The sequence below is a fragment of the Podarcis liolepis genome, assembly GCF_965112155.1.
Source record: "Podarcis liolepis genome assembly, chromosome: 16".
NCBI classification, from domain to species: Eukaryota; Metazoa; Chordata; class Lepidosauria; order Squamata; family Lacertidae; genus Podarcis; species Podarcis liolepis.
This window is the reverse complement of record NC_139567.1, coordinates 24,711,747-24,731,038: the sequence shown is the minus strand read 5'-3', so window position 1 is coordinate 24,731,038 and position 19,292 is coordinate 24,711,747. Positions and strand designations below refer to the sequence as shown.

Sequence of the window (19,292 nt, the reverse complement as noted above, 5' to 3'; positions counted from 1 at the left end):
CCAGAAGGACAACTGACCTTTCTTTGTGACAGTGTTCCCTTGGGGAGGAGGCTAACTTCACTGGACTGCAGCAATGATGGATTGCTTGTATGTATGAAGTCAGCACCACAGACACAGCTTTGGGCAGACAGCCTGAGAGCAGCTTGGCTGCAAAGACAGGGTTACATGATGAAACACAGGGTTATATGTACTGTCACTGTTTAAAACCTCAGCACCACATGTCTTCTGTGGGTAGAACAGAGGTACCTAAATGCTTTAAATAAACAAATGGACATTAAAAAAAAGATGCCAGAAAGCACACCAGTTGAAGTAGCATTTGTGTGTTCAAGGGGTGGTCTGCATGGAACAATCTGCAGTCCATACAGATTCGAGCCAGATTTTTTTTAAAAAAGGTTTGTGGCCCATAGTTCCGCCTTCTCTCTATCACCCAATAGCATTTCTCTATCTTCTCCATGCAGAGGGCCTACCACTTGCTTGTTCTTCCTCTTGCTTTGAACATAGCTGAACAAATCTTTATTATTAGCTTTGGCCTGCCAGGCGTCTGCCCTGCAACTGTTAGCTACTTGTGTATATTCTTCCATTGTGATCTCCCCCTTCTTCCATTTCTGATACATAAACTAGCCTCTTAAGCAATTATGGAATCTAACTGCTAGCACAACAGAAGGCTGAGGCAAAGCTGTCGAAGCAGGTGGAATGGAAGGCAGAGAAGCTCCTCCCACACCAAGAGGGTTCAACCCATTAGCCTAATCCTACATATAAAGCAAGGCAGGGGCACAATGCACAGCTGGTAGCCTCCACTACTGAAGGAGCATTTCTGATGCTGGATGGGTGGTTAGTATAATTTCTCTGTATTGATAGTGCTTTTCCCTAATTCACACAAGATCCAAAATAATTCCAGAATAAACTATGCAAAAGTTGCACAAAACTACACAGGTTAAATAATCCAGTTCCCCCTCTAAGCAGACAATTCCAAACAATTTCATACAGGCCAGCTTTTACCAATAGGTCCTTTATGCCAGGTTTACTGAGCAGCTGACTGGCCCCTATGAGTTAGAGCCAATGCTGAACTAGACTAACCATTCATCTAACCTTAAAAGACCCTTTTATTCTTAAAAAGTCATGCAGTCAACCCATCTGGGAATATAAACATAGTCCTGCCCTTTTACATTTGACCCTCATAACAGTCATGTTTTCAGACCCCTCTTTTATAAGAACTATTTCTAAGTAAAATGCTCATAACTTTGAGAGCCTCTTGATCGAGATCGTCTTCGGATATTACACTATTTACCTATGCAGGAAACAAATGTATTAGAGGAGGCAAGCGAAAGGCTCAAACAAGTTACACACACACACACACACACACACACACACACAATCTGCAGATAGGTTTTCAATCAAATCAAATACTTGAACATGTAAGCTTAGCTCTTATTTATTGTGCATACAATCATAACCAAGCCTAAGTTAAGAACCTGGCTGGAAGCCAAGAAATAATCTATTAAGATAAGAACAGGAAGGTTGTATATACACAAAGTTATTCACATGCTGCGATTATTTGAATAAAGCTCTCTTACCAAGTTTCTTCTCCAGGAATGGCTTTGGCGCAAGTCTTCAAAGCCCTGTAGGTCAAATTTGGAAATGAGGCACCTAGTTTTGCTCAGATCCCAGAAGGCTGTGGCCCTTGGTCCTTTCTCCTTGCACCCTTTGCTGGCTAGGGCTCCTTGTTCTAAACAGAGGACAACACAGATTCTCCTGACTTCTTGACATTTGGACTTTCAAGAAAGCAGAAGGAGCTCAGCGGAGAAGGAGTGCTCATGTATAGAAACTTCCTGTGGCTCTTTGGCTTTTTGTGGGGTGCATGGAGGGGAAGGATTCCGTAATAAGGGATGTCCAACTGCAGCATGGCACTGTTCACATGCATTCTTTCCATGGAAATAATTGCAAAGGCCTTCCCTGCAGTAGATGATCTGATCTGGACAAAGATTTGTCCATGGAAGCCAAGTCTCTTTCCCATTTGACTAAACACTGGTATTACTCAAAAAGGGCATGTCCAGAAAGTAAAATGAGATAAAAGCTGTGAAGGTGAATGTTTGAAGAAAGATTTTTTTTATGAGACAGTACATGTTGGTTCTTTGGCAGGAGCGACTCAGATGTGCAGCCCCACCGACCTGGATTCAACTGCCTCAATGACTTTTTAAAATTATTCCAGTACATGTATATAGAAGCTCAAATATATACAGAATGTGCCCCAACCAGTGCAGTGATGAATTACTAATATTAACAGTATCAAAATAGACATTTATCATACAGCAATTACAAAAGCAAGCCGTGATCTTCAAATAGTCTCTTCAAGCCATTGCAGAGAGGATGTAAAACATGATCATGCTTCTTTACAAGCTGGGGCTATAGAAGGCAAGGGCCATCATTTGCTTGACAGCCTGGGAGTCTTGCGGCTGGACCTCCTCAGCCCTACACTTGAGGGGTTGCTTCTCCTCATTGGAGAGTTTATCTTCCACTGCTGAGGCTGCGGCAACCTACAAGTTGAGATGGAAAATAGTTTTGAAAAATAGGTTAAGTAAACTAGTGTTTAGAGCAGGGATGGGGAATCTGTGGCCCTCTGCATGTCATCAGACTCCTGCTCCCATTAACGCCAGCCTACATGGACAGAGGATGATGGGAGCTGTAGTTTAATTAACATCTCAAAGTACACAGGCTATCCATTCCTGGCTTAGTCATTCTGAACTATAACAGGGAACACAAGTTTAGTGTGCAGCCAAAATCTGCACAAAACGGGGGTCTCGCCGAACAATGGGGAATCTGCTTTTGTCCAACGAGGAAAGCAAGGATTGCATCCATTGTTGGTCCTACCCAGAGCAGATCAATTGAAATGAATGGGCATGACGAGTTCTATTTTTCTAGAAAATTGCTTGAATGCTGCTCATGTAAACAAAATCCCTACTCGCTGAAAACTAGAATGAGAGAGAGAAGGCTGGCCTGGAATACTTCTTCCTAACTTACTACAGTGGTACCTCGGGTTAAGTACTTAATTCGTTCCAGAGGTCCATTCTTAACCTGAAACTGTTCTTAACCTGAAGCACCACTTTAGCTAATGGGGCCTCCAGCTGCTGCCGGAGCATGATATCTGTTCTTATCCTGAAGCAAAGTTCTTAACCTGAAGCACTATTTCTGGGTTAGCGGAGTCAGTAACCTGAAGCGTATGTAACCTGAGGTACCACTGTATTTGACGGATGGAGAGGGTTTTGCTCTGAAATATGGCATGTAGTAGTTACTTATTTCCAAGACTTTTGTGTACAGAGTTATTTTTAAAAAGAGAGTTATGGGAAGCACTCTGACATCTGTCCCCCAACTGCAGTTTACAGTTTTCCACCAGCAAGCTTTGAAACAAAGGTCATTTGGGTGGCTTTCCAATGAACAGCACATTGACATCTTCTCTATTCAATAACCCTTTGCTGGCTGCACCACAAGACACTTTGTTTCACCACCATTTTGCAAAAAGGGCAGTTACTGCTGGTTTCAAGAGTTATTCTTATTCTTTCTGCCAGGGAGAAACAGCACTGGTGCCTGGGGATGAATTCTGTCTGTGAACTCCATTGTACGGAGCACAAGTGTTGGTTGGAGTGCAGAACTAGAACTGGGGGAGACCAGGTTCGAATCTCTGCTCAAATGCAAAGTTCAATGGGTGACCTTGGGGCTGTTGCACTCACTCTATCAGACTAATACATAAAACGGCAGGAGGGTGTGTGTGAACTATGTGTGTCACCCTGGGCTCTTTGGAAGAGTGGGACAAAAACATGCAGAACTACTGTTTGGCAGAAGCTGATTCTGGGATTGCAGAGCTGCCCCAGCCAAGGCATCTATTATACTCACGGCGAATCTGGTAAAGGCAAGCAGATAATCTGACTTGGTGGCTCCTGGGCTCCTTGATCTCCTGCAAGTGGAATGGCAGAAATATTAATATGCCTTGGGTTTGTTTTTTTCTTTCTTTCTGTCTGTCTTTCGTTTCTTTCTATCTAACCACAATAATGCACAGCAGCAACTTACCTGCATCTGAAGCTGGCATTTGGGTCTGGTGGATATAACTGACTCCTGACCCAAAGGTCACGTTGTTAATAGTCTCTGGGGAAAAAACACCACAAAGTTTAGCACAAGCTCACCTGGACACTTAAGAACTGAAAGGAGTGTTGCGAGACAGGTGGAGTGGCCAATACTAAACCCCTCCCTAGCAGCCAGACCTCCTCAGATTGCTATAACAAAGATGGGGGAATCAATCAGGTATGCAAACACCTAATTGCTCAGGGTAAGGGAAGGAAACAGTTTGAAATATGGAAAATTCACCTCTTCTCCTTTAACTTCCATTTTTCAGGCTCCTGATATGCCATTCATGGCTTCAATGGAGATTTGTGTGGGTAAGCAGGCTAATAAAATGTTTGGGTAGGGTAAGTCAGTAGGTAGGTTTTGGGGAGGAACCATATTCACATGCTTTGCCTGCACAATATCCCAGATTCAAGCCCTGGCTGTTAGCCGCAAGAGACTCTGGAGAGATGCTGCCCATCTGAGTAGACCGTTCGGATTAGATGAATCAGTGGAATGACAGCACACCAAACTGTGTGCAGAAGCAGCTCTTTAGTTTCCAGAGAACCCAGAAGCAGGTTCAGAATAGTGGCACACAACAGGAGAGAGAGGATGGGAGTCTTGTAGCTGCTCATACACGTAACACCAATCTATGGCTTGGCATTATGTCCTAAGGGACTAAGTATCCTGGCTCACAAATAAACCTATGGTTTGTTTAGCCTAACTATGGCTTGCTGTTCTGCCAAAAGTAAAAACACTTGTTTAACCATGGCTTGCTTGCATACTCTGCCCAAGGTACTCATCAGCCCAAAGAGGCACAAGAGCAGCTTGGAAACAAGCCAAACTGTCGCTTGTTTGTTCAATTAATGATTTGTTGAAGAAACAGTGGGCTGGCACGCACAGTGAGTTTTTGTTCAGGTTCCATATTTTTCTCTCTGTGTCTGTTGATTGTTTTTTGGACCATATAGTTTCCTTCTCATTTTAGGACCGAGGGACCCAGAGCCAGTGGGGCGATGACAGCTCAATCCTGGCCATCTCAGGCAGTAGTAATGTGACACACAGCTTGTGTCACTGCTAGGAAGCAAAGCTGGAATTTTAAGCCTTGGCCCCCAATGGGATTAACAGTCCCCTCCCTCCCACTCTCCCCAGCATATGTTGCTTAAATGGAGCATCAGTGCCAGCCCCCAGGCAGAAAGGAAGGCACGGTTTTCACAGCTGTGGCATCCCAAGACTTTGCGCAAAGCTGACGTTGGGAAGTTAAGGACATCTGGTGTTAATGTTGAGTCTATCAACTCCGCCAAGTTGGGGAGAGGATGGCACAGAGGGTCAGATGTCTGCAGTCAGCTTGCTGTGAATATCACAGCACGGCTTTGAAAAAGAGACTCTCTCCTGGTCACCTAAGGTCTCAGGGCACGGTCTTTCCCTGGCCTGTTGTAGATCACTTTTAGACTGAAGATAGCAGCAGCTATCACAGAGCGTTGGAGCCCTTCCAGAATAAAGGCACAGGCTCCTGTAGGCTTCATGAGGATTTGGTTTCACAGAGTGCTGCCTTTATTCCCCCCCCCCCCATTTTTTTTTTTGGTACACATGCAAACGCGAATGCCCACCAGTTTAGGACAACTTGTAGCATCATACACAAACTTTATGACCCATTGCTTAAGGTACAGTCAAGGAAAGTGTTCATTCCACAATCCTGTGTATGTGAATAAAAAATTTGGGTCTCTGGGCACAGTATCCAGCATCCTGTGGTTCATCTTATTCTTTCAAAAGGCAAATTTCAAACCTTAAGTAAATGTGAAATCTTGCAAATCAGAATGGTGCCCATTAGCACCATATTCTTTCAAAAGGCAAATTTCAAACCTTAAGTAAATGTGAAATCTTGCAAATCAGAATGGTGCCCATTAGCATTGCAAGTGGTCAGGGACATGACTTAGTGCCCTGCATGGCTTCTTCTGCCATGATTAGGAAGATCAGGGTACAAAATACAGGTAATGCAAAAATAAATGTAAACTTGCAGCTTCCTTTCCTTCCAGCCAAAACCTGCAGACTGACTGTCACTAGGGACAGGCAACCCACCAAATTGCCTGAACTACCCTTTGCTGTCTCATCTGCCCAGTATGATTTGGGAAGAAGGGGATTCAGGAAGAGCTGTTGTCAACATGTGAGCACACATTTGTCAGCTAATGTCCTTTAGGAAGATGGAATACAATTTTGAAGTGGAGCCTGAAGCCAAAACACTGTGCTGGGGAAGGTACCAATGAGTGCAGGTCTAGTGCTGGGTTGATCTACCAAGAAATGGTCATGAGGATTAGTGCTGAGATACTTGACCAGAAAAACATATATGCACATCAGGATTTCAGACCACTGGGAAAGAAAGACCATATACTAGGAATGGAGAAATCTGTCCCTTCAGATGCTGCTGGACTACAACTCCCATCATGCCACCACTGGCCAAGCCTGATGGGAGTTGGAGCCCACAGATGAAAAGAATGGTGTTCATTCACCATGAGCTGTTACTGGTGGACGCATCGTTGGAAGGGATTCATGACTCTCTTAAAGTAGCCATTTGACTGCCTGGTTGGACTCTTTGTTGTTATGAACTGTGTGCACTGAATTTGTAATACACTGCCATTTTCTACCGTTGCACTTGTCAGGTTTAGTTTCTTTTCTTTGCAAGGTTGCAGTGGAGTGCAATTTTCCTTTTGTGTTTTCTTTATGCTTGACCAGAAATGGCAGGGCTAGGGGACTAGGAGACCCCCGAAGCCAGCCCTGCCACATTCCCCTCAAAGTAGGGCTGCTTCCACACACCCCTCCATAACAGACCACCTCTTCAGAAACTTACGCTCAGGGGTACTGATTGCTCGACCTTCCAGGGGATCGTTGGTTCCAGATGATGGTCGGTTTAGACTGGCCAAGGACACTAAAAGAAAAAGGAGAAGAGTGTTAGAGACAGTGACTGTCCCCAGCAAGACACCTCTAGTTAGTCTGAAACAGGAACTGTGTGTACATTTAAGGTGGTTCTGAGACAGAATCTCTACCGGCTAAAGAAAGGCTCACCTTTACTGTTCTGCCTGCTCCCTGGAGATGTGGGTCTCCCGCCCAGGCTCCTGCTGCGCTGACTGAAAGCAGCCTCTGCAACCTTCTTAGCAGAGTTGAGGATGGCAATGGTATTCAAGGACCTGTTCCTAGGAAGGAGGAAAAGGGTAGAGATGTTGCTGGCGTTCTGATCGCTGCAGAGTAAACAAGCTTTAGAAGAGCATCTGCCGAGCATCACAAGGCGACAGCTAATTGGACCTCTGGAAAAAGATTAATTTGAACCTGCAGTTCAGTGCATTGATACACTTGATTTATAACCTGATGGTATGTAGACAAACCTAAGGCTAGCAGCAACCATCTCGCACGAAGTGCGACAGTTTAGCGCACGATAAAAGCCTAAGTGTATAAGGCAAGCTGTACACAAATGCTGCCTGCGAAGATGCATAGAAGATACTCAGATTAAGGATTTGCTGAATCCCAGAAAAGCAGAAGCACAGACAGCCCGACTTGAGTCCACAGAGTCCTGTACCTGGCCTTCAGGATGCCTGGTCTGGGTGAAGTAAACCCAACAGGTGCTGGAGAAGGAGGAGGTCTCAAAGGCGAGCCGGAGTCACTTGCAGCAGTTGCAGAAGCAGCTGCATTTTGATAACCAGGAAGTGCTTCTTTTTCCAAAGTGGGAGACTATGATTTAAAAAGGAGAAAATGGAGCAGTGCTTAAATTCCACTGTGGCGTCAATCAGGGGCAAGGAGGGCTTCACGCTACTGTCAATAGGCGCACGCCAACTCTGCGACGCCAACCCCTCATCATTCCTGTGTTACAAACAGAAAACTCAAGTTGGGTGTAAACTGTCTTAAAGTCACTTGTGGCAGAGTTGGGAGCTTTTGCCCTGCCAGCTTGGGGTGACGATAGGAGGGGACAGGACTAGGCTGGAAAACAGGAACAGCCAGTGAGGGGTTTCAACGCAGTCTAGCACAGGGGTGAGGAACTGTGTATCTCCCATCCCTCTGGGGTGCAAAACTCGGCAGATGAGTGAGGCCAGCCAACTGTCAATCTCCTGACATCAGGACGTCAGCTGCTCCTTGGCATGCTACCGCAAAATCTTGAAAAAGCAGCAGCTGGGTACACCAGCAGGCAACAGTGGAAGAGGGTTGGGGACTAGCCTGTTGGGAAAAACAGGACTCACGTGGCTGTGGCTAGCAAACACAATCCTCACAAGCCCCTGCTTGGGAGGGTGGGAGTTTGTACCTGCGCAACTGCCAGGACGTGAAGGGATCCTGCCTCTCTGGCCAGCTCCTGGTCTCGCTCAGACTCCACTTTCAGCTGCTCCTCATACTTCCTCATGTCGTACTCCAGCTCAGCGGCCAGCTGCTTGTCCATGGCAAAGAACTCTTTGATTTCATTTCGATAATCTTGCATCACCTCCTGGAAGATGCAACAGAGAAGTCAGTGGTGGTTAAACTGGATGCCTTAGATATTTGCCGTGGGCTGTTTTTAAAATCTATACCTGGTTGTTCTACTGTTTTACAAAATATTTTTGCTGTTTTTAAGGGTGTGCTTGTAAATCCTTTGGGATGCAGACGTGGAAGGGTATTATTTCATCAGCTATGCTTTCTGCTGATGTTCAAGTGAAGATCTTAAAGCTCCAAGTGGTGAAATGACCCTCTGATTTAAAGAATGTCTGGCCGAGATACTCAGGCAATAATACTGCAGCAGGGAAGATCAATAATGGCAGTTGGCTGGTGTGGAGAACAAGCAACTGAAGCAAAGTCCTGGTGTGTTTGCGTGCACACACATGTAAAGACTGACATTGCTCCATAAGGAAGGGCATTATCTCCAAGTGTATCTTGTGCTCCTCACTCAACCTTCAATGTCCAACAATTGTTCTTTGGCCACTGTTACCTATGACACAGGTCATTCTCCCCTCCAGTCTATCAAGACACCAGAACTGGCTGGTGCAAATGCTTAATTGTGCCACTGCCAGGCCCAAAGAGCCTCCAGATCCTATCGAGAGATGCTACGTGTGGCATTTTGACTGCTGATCATTTAGCCCAGCAACATTAAACATGCCCCCAGAGGCTCCTCGGTGTGCGTCCAGGCAGAGAAGTAACTGGCTCTCTTCCTCTGCAGACATCCTTATCAGTTGCACAACCTCCAACCAGCCCATCACAATCTCCCACACCTCTCTACTGCTCAGACCCCAGGACAGCAGGCAGCATGTGCCTTGTCACAATATGTGGCAACCAGAACTGGGCAACAATACCCACGGGACGAAGCAAATGAATGCCCAGGGCAGGGGGTTGCCTCTAAATAATGGGTTTAACTAAATGACCCTGGCCTGAAATATTACCCGGAGATAGTTCATGAGTTCTCTCAGAGCTGGAAGCCTGTTCTCCTCCAATGAGGTCTTCAGCGACGTGATGATCGGAATGACATTCTCAATAAAATTCCTCTTCTGAACCTGTGGGGGGTTGGATTGAGTAGAGATGGATTGAGTAGAGATGGGGCTGCTTTATTCAAAACAACAGAGATTTAGCATGTTGCTAAGGGAGAACACAGTGGTGTCACTCCCAAGGACTTTCCCAGACTCTCTTTGGAGCTGCTATACTCACTTGCGAGATCATTTTCTTCTGGGCCACCCGCACGACGGCGTTGGCAATGGCCAGCTGGTCCTCGTCCGGCTCAATGTCATCCTCTGGCCTGGATTTCATGGCCGAGAGCTTGATCTCCTTGCAGCTCAGGACCTCAAAGGTGTCGGAGAGCAGAGCGCTGGCCTCCAGGTCGAGAGGCAGGGCTCTGTCCACAAAGCAGGCTGGAAACAGAAAGGATGGAGAAAGTGGGACAAGTGGTTACTTCCAAACACCAGAAAAGTCCAACATTTTAAGCTGGGAGCAAAGTGGTCTTAGCTCTGCACAAGGCTCTTTGCAGTTAGGGACAGCTCACCTAGTCAAGCGGCTTCACAGGGAAATGCAAAATGAGGTTGGGGCTTGCTTTTAAACTCTTGTGCAAGGGACTCAGAGCACACACGCACACAAGCATATTGGCACCCACTGCAAGGAGAGAGGGGCCTTGTTATTATGAATGTGTCTCAACCAATTAGATGGAGATGAGAGGCTCTTGTGAGCAAGCCAGTGGCATAACCTGCCAAAGGAGTCTATCCAGCACATCCAGAAGAGTGAGTAGCCGCAGAAGCAGTCTAGATTTTCTACCTCATGGTGAAGGCCTCCTTTAAAAGCTCCTCCCAAGGATAAAATGAAGAGGGCAGTGACTTTCAAATAGCAACTCCCAGATATTTAAGCCAAAAGAAAATTTCCCAGAGCACCACTCTAAGCCTGGGAACAGACACTGCGCACAGTCCCAAATCCACTACACAATGCCGGTTCAATCACGGGCTCCTGCAACCGAACCTTGGAATTAACAAAAGAGGAGTGTAAAATGTGCACAAGAGGAAAACAAACCAATACCTCCCACGCAAGAAATGGGAAACCCTGCAACAATTCACAGTTAATACTAGCAGTCTGGGAATATTTTGTAGTATCCATGGCATTTTGGGTACATCATCACAACAACCCTTTCAACCATGCTGCGAGAAAGGCTTGTGATCTTTGGAACTGGGCAACTTCTGAGCCACTCTGCAGGGGTGTCACCCAATAGGCACTGAACTTCATGCACAGAAGGAGTTTTGGAAGCCCCCCTCCCCCCCAAAAAATCACACTGTGAATTAACATTTCACACAGTGCCTTCTGCGTAGGAAGATACAGCCGTACCCAGAATGTTCAGGCTGATTTTGGTGGTGATGTTGAACCTCTGCTCATCGGTAAAGTGCTCCAGCAGGAACTTGTAAATCTCCATCCTTTTCTCTTTGTTAGCTTCGCCCTTCAGGGAAAAGAGTTTCTTCTCTCTGTAGTAGGTGAATGAAATTCATTGATAGCTAAGAAACACAAGTGCGTGTAAGCCACCTATCTATTCAACATTCAAAACACAGACATTAGATCTGGCATATCACTGAAAAGGGAGGGTAGGAAACAGGATTCGGCCTGTCGCCCCGAGGTCAATCAGCTATCATTAAAATGGGAAACGGGTTGATGACAAAAAAAAAAGCGAATCCTGCATTCACAGTACATTCTCCTTTCCCTCCTTCCTGAGGTCTCCTCTCTCCAGCATCATCTATGCAAGTCAGGGATGGGTGAAACTAACTGCCCGACAGATGTGGATGGCCTGGAGCTCCAATCATCCCTGACCATTAGCCATGCTGGCTGGGCCTGATGGGAGGTGGGAGCCCAACATCACCTGGAGGACCAGTGCCACATCCCTAACTCTGGAGTCTCCTCTCCCTCTCGCAGGATTCCACAGAGCTCCCACCACCTCACATTCCATTATGTCAGGGCAACAGGCAGGGGGCTAGCAAAATGTCAGTCCTTAGGAGAGGCAGAGCCCATGTTTGATCAGGAAGGGCTTGGGCATTATGAGAATCAGAGGTAAAGCAATGTCTCCCTGCAAACAAGCAAGGGCTAGGTTCATCCAAGCTTTGACCTCACTGCGTTGTTGGCGGCCCTGACGTACAGAGCTTGACTTTGCCCCACAGAAGCAAGCAGCAGCCCGCCTGGGAGAGGGCAGGCCCAAGGATGCATTAGGACAAAACTGCAACAGGGGTCACTTTGGCACCTCAGGATCCTGCTCATTGAAGATCAACCCCACAGCCAAAGTGCATCACCTCAGTTTAGGGTCTGCTTCCTCAGTCAGACTACAGTGCGGCAAAACTTTAGAAACTGGCATTTACTTATGTATAAAAAGATGGACTAGCTATTCACTCTGAGCCAGTTTCACCAGAACATTCTATGGGGATGTTTGTCAGTAGTATAGCATTGTAAAATGCTACTATGTGGGGTGACGAGAGGGGATTGTATCACTCCAGTCCTTAAAACACTACACTGGCTGCCAGTAATACTGGGCCCAAACACTTCCCAGCCTCAGTGTCTCATCAAATAGCAGCAGGCGTCCTGCTCATTGCCCCATCAGTAGAGGCGGCTTGCAAAGCCTTGGTGGTGCTGCTCTATTTATGGAATTCTCTCACAGATGAAATCTGGCAGTCCTGCATGCTAGCAGCGCTCAGGCACAAGTTGGAATTGACTCTGCCCAGCTGCTGTCCTGTGCTCAAACTCTGGGTGAACATGGCTGTTGAACTGCGGTTCTAAGGACTGAATTACTTTGTTGTTAGTATCCCCATGTCCTGTTGGCGAAAGGGTGGGATATAAAAGTGATGACAAGTGACGCTTTGACCGCAGGAGGATCCTGCTCACCACTACATGCAACCCCCTCCCTCCCACCCCCATTCATGTTAATGAAAATAGCCACCACTCCACGGACCGCTCACTCTGGGGGAACCGGTTGTACTTCTCATGCCTCTCATAGCTGTTGAAGTGGAAGATGCACTCAATGAAGTGCTGGGAGAACATCAGCGGGCTCCTCTTCAGCAGGAGGTGCGCCAAGCAGAATTTAGCTAAGCTGCAGGGAGGAGAAAGGGAAAGCACGTCAGAAGGCCACCTCAGTGGCTTTGGTTTGCAGGCAGCGACTCGCTTTTTAAAACTACCTGGGAGCCGTATTCTGAGCTAAGCATGGGAAGGAGGGGCCAGTTACATTGGCTCTGCCCTTCGGCTCATTGCCACGTGACCAGAGAAAGGCAAAGGGCTCCTTAGCCCCTTTTCTTCCCAGGGTGGAGAGAAACAGACGCTTTGGGCAATGTGAAGTACTCTTCCCTTCTGAACCTCAGTTGCTGGGTTGCCACTTTGTGTGTGTGATTCATGTGCAAGAGAGTATTAAAGAGAGAAGAAGAGGGAAGAAAGACTATGCCAGAGCCAGAATGAGCCCCTGGGCCACCACTTGCCAACTCAAGGTTGATCAGCAACAGGAAAAAAGTATTAATTGTTGTATCAGCAAAGCAACAGAATGGGCTGCCAAGGGAAGAGCCCAAACTATGATTGGAAATACAGTTTACACAGCCCTGATTAACAGGCATTTAACACTTTTTCTTGCGACACAATCGCAAGATATGGACCAAAAGTACCTAAATCACATAAGGCAACGCCAGATTTGTGCGGAGGTCACATTCCAGGTTATTGTGCGCTTGCATGAAGTCGTGTGTGGTTGAAACACCCCGTTCTGCCTCCCCTTTTTAGTGATGTATTTTATGACGTTTCTGGGTCACTTCCGGGTTTGTGCTATGTGCACCAAGCATGAATGTGCACATATCTGTCGCGCCGAAATTGGAGGTTGCCTGTCCTGTACTTTTTTTTCTGTAGACTGGTGACATTTTGCAACGGACCAGCTGAGCGGCACAGAAGCCAAGAGAAAAGGGCCTCTCTCAAAATGCAGCCTGGGGTGGGGGAAACTGTGTGGTTCTTCTGATGGTGAGCTTTAATTCCCATCCGCCCCAGCCAATGATGAGTGTGTTGAAGGGAACTACAGTCCCAAAGCTCTACATGGCCACGGGTTCCCCTCCTTTGCTGAAGCCCACCTCAAATCAAGAGTGGTGCTTAAACGTCACAATGTTTAAGAAACACGGGGTCTATTGTTACACCGCTCCCTTATCCAAGACTCCTTTGAAAAGCTTTCAGGGCCCATCCTGCAATTTTGCTTCTAATTATAATTCAACATAATTAAAGAGAGAAATAACTCAGTTGAACAGTAAACACCGACAGTAATTACAGTGTTTGTGATAATTAACCAGCAGTCACTCGTGCTAGCAAGATCTTATTAAGGAGATCTGGTATTCCCGGCCTGAGACACAGCTTGGAATCCACAACGACTAGGGAGCGTTTTTTAATAAAATTACTCGCTCCCTACGTGTGGGCATTTATTGAGAATACCCCATTAATAGCCGGGCAGCTTTTAAATGAAACGTTGATGCGCTCCACAGGAAAAGGCAGCTCACTGCTACGCTCTCAACACTGTAACAGGCTGCTGTGGATGAGCGGATGGGGGGAGACAGGGAAAGCTCTGCATTGAAGAATGACTGAAGTACAGATAAGTAAAATTAAACTCACACAGAGTCAAAATGAATGCATAATTAAGCTCACGGAATATATTGCCACAAGGCGGGGGCGATGGTGATTAACATGGGTGGCTTTTAAAAAGCATCAAGATCATTTTTTAGAGGGCCTGTCTGTCAACAGCTATTAGCCACTGCCACTAAATGCAACCCTCAGAACCAGAATACCAGGAATGGGCCCCAGGAGAGCATCTGTTTCACACACAGAAGGCCCCAGGTTCAATCTCCAATGGCATTTCGAGGCAAAACTGGGAGAGACTCCTGGCCTGAAACTGCAGAGAGCTGCTGCCAGACAATATAGACCAGGGCTTCTCAAACTTGAGTCTCCAGCTGTTTTTGGACTACAATTCCCATTAACCCTGACTGCTGGTCCTGCTGGCTAGGAATGATGAGAGTTGTAGTCCAAAAATGGCTAGAGGCTCAGGTTTGGGAAACCCTGATATAGACAATACAGTGGTACCTTGGGTTAAGTACTTAATTCATTCCAGAGGTCCGTACTTAACCTGAAACTGTTCTTAACCTGAAGCACCACTTTAGCTAATGGGGCCTCCTGCTGCCATCGCGCCACTGAGCCTGATTTCTGTTCTTATCCTGAAGCAAAGTTCTTAACCTGAAGCACTATTTCTGGGTTAGCAGAGTCTGTAACCTGAAGCGTACGTAACCTGAAGCATATGTAACCTGAGGTACCACTGTACTGAGCTTAATGAACTAATGGTCTGACTTGGTATATGGCAACTTTCTGTGTTCCTTTTCAAGTAGAGGATGCTGGGGACAAACTATAAGAGAAAGTGCTTGTCTTAATCCAGAAGTACCTGGCTATCTGCTGTGTGTGTGTGTGTTGTTATTTTTTAAATAGAATGCTCAAGCTCATGGGCAAGGAGTCTTACAGATACACTAGTAAAAACAGTAAAGGGTGGGGGGTAGGATATTGAGGTAGACTTTAAACCAATTTCTTCAAATAAATCCTGCAGATTTAACCCCCAAATAAGCAGGCTATCTAAATGCAGAATATCTGCAAGGGTCTAAATGATGACAGGGATTTCAGACTCAAAAGAAGATGCAATATGGATCAGCAGCAGCTCATACCGATATGCCCAAATTGCATCTTATGCTACAATTAATGCCTGGCATAAGGCACACAGTGAGCTTAGGAAACGTCACATTCTGATTTGGGATCATACAGAGAGGTCTAGAACATTTACCTTATCTGGTTGAAGGCATTTTTAATGGCCAAGCTCAAACGCTTCCATTTAAAAAATAAAAAAAATAAGAATAAAGAAAAAGATATTATTTTTGAATCTGCGGAAATAAGGATGCAAGCTAGTTTGGACAGTACCTTTTGAAAAAACAGGTACTTTTACCATGTAGTAAGTTTTAGAAAGCCACAGAATTAGACTACACAAAGAGTTCTGTGACTTCCGAAGCTTGCTATTCTGTCAATGACAGACCTGATAAGACATAACCTGGAAACATTTGGGATACTGATTGTCTTTTTGGGTGCACACGAAGAGAGCCACCATGTGGTGTGAGCCACTGTGATGGAAGTGGATAGTGTTGGTCTCAGGAAAGATAGGTTATTTGGTCACACTGTACACCTAATTGTGCAGCAGGCCTTTTTCAGTCTAGGTGGTCTTGGGCAAAATCTGTACCTGTCAGCCTAACCCCAGGGTCAAGATGGGTTAACCCAGGGAATAGGGAACCTGTGACCCTCTAGATCAGACATGGCCAAACTTGGCCCTCCAGCTGTTTTGGGACTACAATTCCCATCATCCCTGACCACTGGTCTTGTTAGCTAGGGATGATGCGAGTTGTAGTCCCAAAATAGCTGGAGGGCCAAGTTTGGCCATGCCTGCTCTAGATGCTTTTGGTACTCCCAGCTGTCCTAGCTATCATCGTCAGTGGTCAAGGATGCTGGGAGTTGGAGTCTTACAGATCCCCCATCCCTAAGTTAATTTCACCCAGAGCTTCCAGGTGAAAGAGACACAACATTTAATTGTCCAGATCAAGTAGATTTAATATTTTTAATCAGGTGATAAAAAGGTCTCTTAACAGATCAGACAGCAGATCTTTTAAATCATTTAAGGACAAATACTGATTTTAAAAAAAGAGTGGAAAACACAATCTCAGAAGAGGCACCATTTCTTTGTGTCTTCTGAGATGATGAGTGTGTAAGATGATGCATGTATTTGTGTGTGTGGCCTAAAAAACAAAGAAAGGATTCTTCTGGCTTCTGGACTAGTGTTTTATCTGCAGTGCAAGGTAATTAATGGATTACAATTAATTGACTCAATTTCTTTAATCAGGTGACCAATGAGTACTGTCCGTTTTTACCCTCGAAACAGAAAGTGGACACACACAGAGACATAAACGGCTGTGCAGAAAGCACATTAAAGATGATACAAGACCGCCACCAGCTGGAGAGACAGGAAAAATGTGACACCAACTGCAGGTGCTGTATGAAAGCCAAAGGGCAACAAGGTTGTCCCTGTTAGACCCGTATTTTCGGACAACTTCTTAAAAGCCTGGGAATGAGTTTCAGAATTAATCTTAAGAAAGCATATATGTGGGAAATGTCAAATTGCCACTGACAATCCCAAAAGATTTTCCAATCCCAAACCCACAGTAAAGATTTTAAAACATTAAGCAGACTTATAAACACTTTTTTATGAAAATAAGAGACACACACACTCTCACCCGCCTACTCACAGCTCCCCATTTCCCAGCTGATGTGAATGGGCCTGGTCCATCCCTGCTCATCAACTGACTGGAGAGGGGGCAATTTGCATTGCATCGGGATGAAGTTTAAATCTCTCCACCCACCCAATGGCTGTGCCTACTCAACATATTTTTCTTTTGCCAATGCAGCCAAAAATTAGGTTGATAAGGCCTTTTTACTTGCTCCTTTTGGTGGAGAGGAGGGAAAGAACACCTGAATGGGTGTTATCCACACCCGCTTTGTAATGATTAACAAAGACATCATGAAAAGATAAAACGATGGGAAGGGTAAAATAGTTTCTCCCCAAGTCTGTGCTTGCTGAGCGGAACTGTAGATGCCAGAGCTTTTATTTAAAAAATGTTTTCTACTTTTCAGAGTTGTTCTTATAAATAACCAAGTGGGAACAAATTCCAAGATTTCCCCCATCATTCAGACATAAGCAAAATGTGGAAGCAGAACCAGGTTTCATCCCTTTTATGACTCCGGGGCGGGGGAAGAAATGATGGTGTTACCTTGCAATCTCCTGATATGGGTCCACCAAAACACTGACAAATCTGAAGAAGAGGGATCCTTTCCATTTCACAAATTCTTCCTATGCAACAACAAAAGTTGGGAGGGAGAGAGGATGAGCGTGCTTCAGAGGCTACTAGGCTTTCCACAGAATCCACAGCATGCATACAAGTCTGCTAACATCCACCGCAAATCCTTGATGTGCAAGTTTAATGAACTCTATGACCCATAATTACGTAAAACGAGAAATGGGTGTATATCTTCGCCTATTCTCTCGTTCTTAGTCTGATGCCCAAATTATTCTAGTTTTGGTTGCCAAGGGATGAGGTGCATAGAGGAGCAAAGCCCTGCTCCCATCTACTGGAAATCATATCCCTGCCAGATACCCTCCCCATTTTATCTTCCCAGGGACCATGTGAGATTAAGATGAGAGAGGAGACAGTGACTGTCTGAAGGCCATCTTTTGAGCTTCTGAGGTAGTGGTGGTGGGGAACTGAACTGACATCTGTTCAACCCATCTGCTACACCAAACTGGCTCTCCTTCACCATCTTAAGGGCTGCAAACGTAGGGCTTCCTGTTGTGACATGCCACCCTTGACATCAGAGCCACAGTGCAGCACAGCAAAGAAGACCCCAGGACCAACCTGTGCTTGACTCACCTGCAAGAGGTTGGTAAGGAGAATGAGCGTCTGCTTCCGGATCAAAGGTTCCGGGTCCTTCAAGCATATGGCAACATCGGGGATGTACCTGTCTACCTTGTTGGTGTAGCGGATACAGAGGTCACAAATCACGATGACGACATTATTGCGGACAGCCACGTCCTTGGACAGCTCTAGTTCTCGAACCAAGGCAGGAATGCATTTGTTTGCCAGGTCCTCATGCTGGAGGCAAAGCTTACCTATCAAAGAGCAAGAAACAGGGAGGAAGGAGGAGGATTAGGCTTGAGCCACTGGACCGATCTCTTCTGCCTGTGCGGCAGGTCCAAACAAAGTGACGCGGAAGCAATCAGAAAGAGAAATAATCCTCTGTAAGAACAAACAGGGGAAGGGTGGCTCAAGGGCCGCAGGGAGACCCTCGTGTGCAACCTGCAGTCCCACTAGACCAACACACTGCCATCGTTAAAGACAGTCAACTGGATCAAGACTTAACCATTTCTAGTGTAAACTCAGAAATCAATGGGATTCAGATTAGCCATTATTCATTTAAAACCCATTTGATTTTAGTGGTTCTACCCAGAGTATGACTAAGTCTCAATGCCTACCATTTCCAACATCCAAACTCAGCTGCTTAAGTTTCTCTGGGTAGAAGGAGTCTGTCTATAGCAGGGGATATTTTAAACCTCAGTCGTGTGGCAGAGGTGGGGGGCAAATGCAGCTCCCTAAGCCTCTCCCCAGCTTTGCTTTGCACTCTCCTTGAGTGTGTTTGCCTAGCTGAAATGTGTTTTTGAACTCTGATCATGCCCCTTGCTTGTCTGCATGGAGGATTGGCTGGGGCACACACCTACTGCACATAGGAGAAAAACCTATCAACTTTCCCCTCTGGCCCCATCCACACTGGCATGGAGCTCTCAGAAGGTTATGCAGCTCTGGAGCTGAAAAAGGCTCACTGGCCCTGATATATCACCAAGGTTTTACTGGAGAAGGATGAGGAGAACAAGAAGAGGTGGCACATGGTAAGGAGAACAAGAAGAGGTGGCACAAGGTAAGGCAAGGGAGAGCTCTTACCTAGCGTAATGAATGCGTGAGCTCTGACAACAGACGGAAACACAGAGCCTCTGAACTGGGACAATGGTTGAGATGGTGGAAGGTCCTCGCTACTGCCAGAGCTGGACGCTAGGGAAAGAACCACGCCAAAGTTAGAATGGGGCATCCAAAACTGGGCAGCTACCCTCT

General features: G+C 46.0%; 1 protein-coding gene and 1 long non-coding RNA gene across 2 annotated transcripts in view; one reads left to right on the top strand and one right to left on the bottom strand.

The window, feature by feature from the left end:
* Nucleotides 1-19,292, top strand: part of LOC310695342 — a 362,862-nt gene that overhangs the window by 274,708 nt on the left and 68,862 nt on the right. The gene's annotated exons all lie outside the window — the stretch shown is intronic.
* NCAPD3 (non-SMC condensin II complex subunit D3) overlaps nt 1,417-19,292 on the bottom strand; it is a 43,609-nt gene continuing 25,733 nt past the window's right edge. The window contains exons 22-35 of the mRNA XM_083479164.1: nt 19,125-19,232; nt 18,060-18,298; nt 17,403-17,482; nt 12,494-12,631; nt 10,894-11,027; nt 9,739-9,938; nt 9,477-9,587; nt 8,375-8,551; nt 7,658-7,809; nt 7,150-7,277; nt 6,935-7,012; nt 4,063-4,137; nt 3,889-3,949; nt 1,417-2,534 (exon numbers count right to left, since the gene is read on the bottom strand). Coding sequence (XP_083335290.1) covers nt 2,423-2,534; nt 3,889-3,949; nt 4,063-4,137; nt 6,935-7,012; nt 7,150-7,277; nt 7,658-7,809; nt 8,375-8,551; nt 9,477-9,587; nt 9,739-9,938; nt 10,894-11,027; nt 12,494-12,631; nt 17,403-17,482; nt 18,060-18,298; nt 19,125-19,232 — 1,793 coding nt within the window. The 3' untranslated portion in view covers nt 1,417-2,422. The remainder of the gene's footprint in view (nt 2,535-3,888; nt 3,950-4,062; nt 4,138-6,934; nt 7,013-7,149; nt 7,278-7,657; nt 7,810-8,374; nt 8,552-9,476; nt 9,588-9,738; nt 9,939-10,893; nt 11,028-12,493; nt 12,632-17,402; nt 17,483-18,059; nt 18,299-19,124; nt 19,233-19,292) is intronic.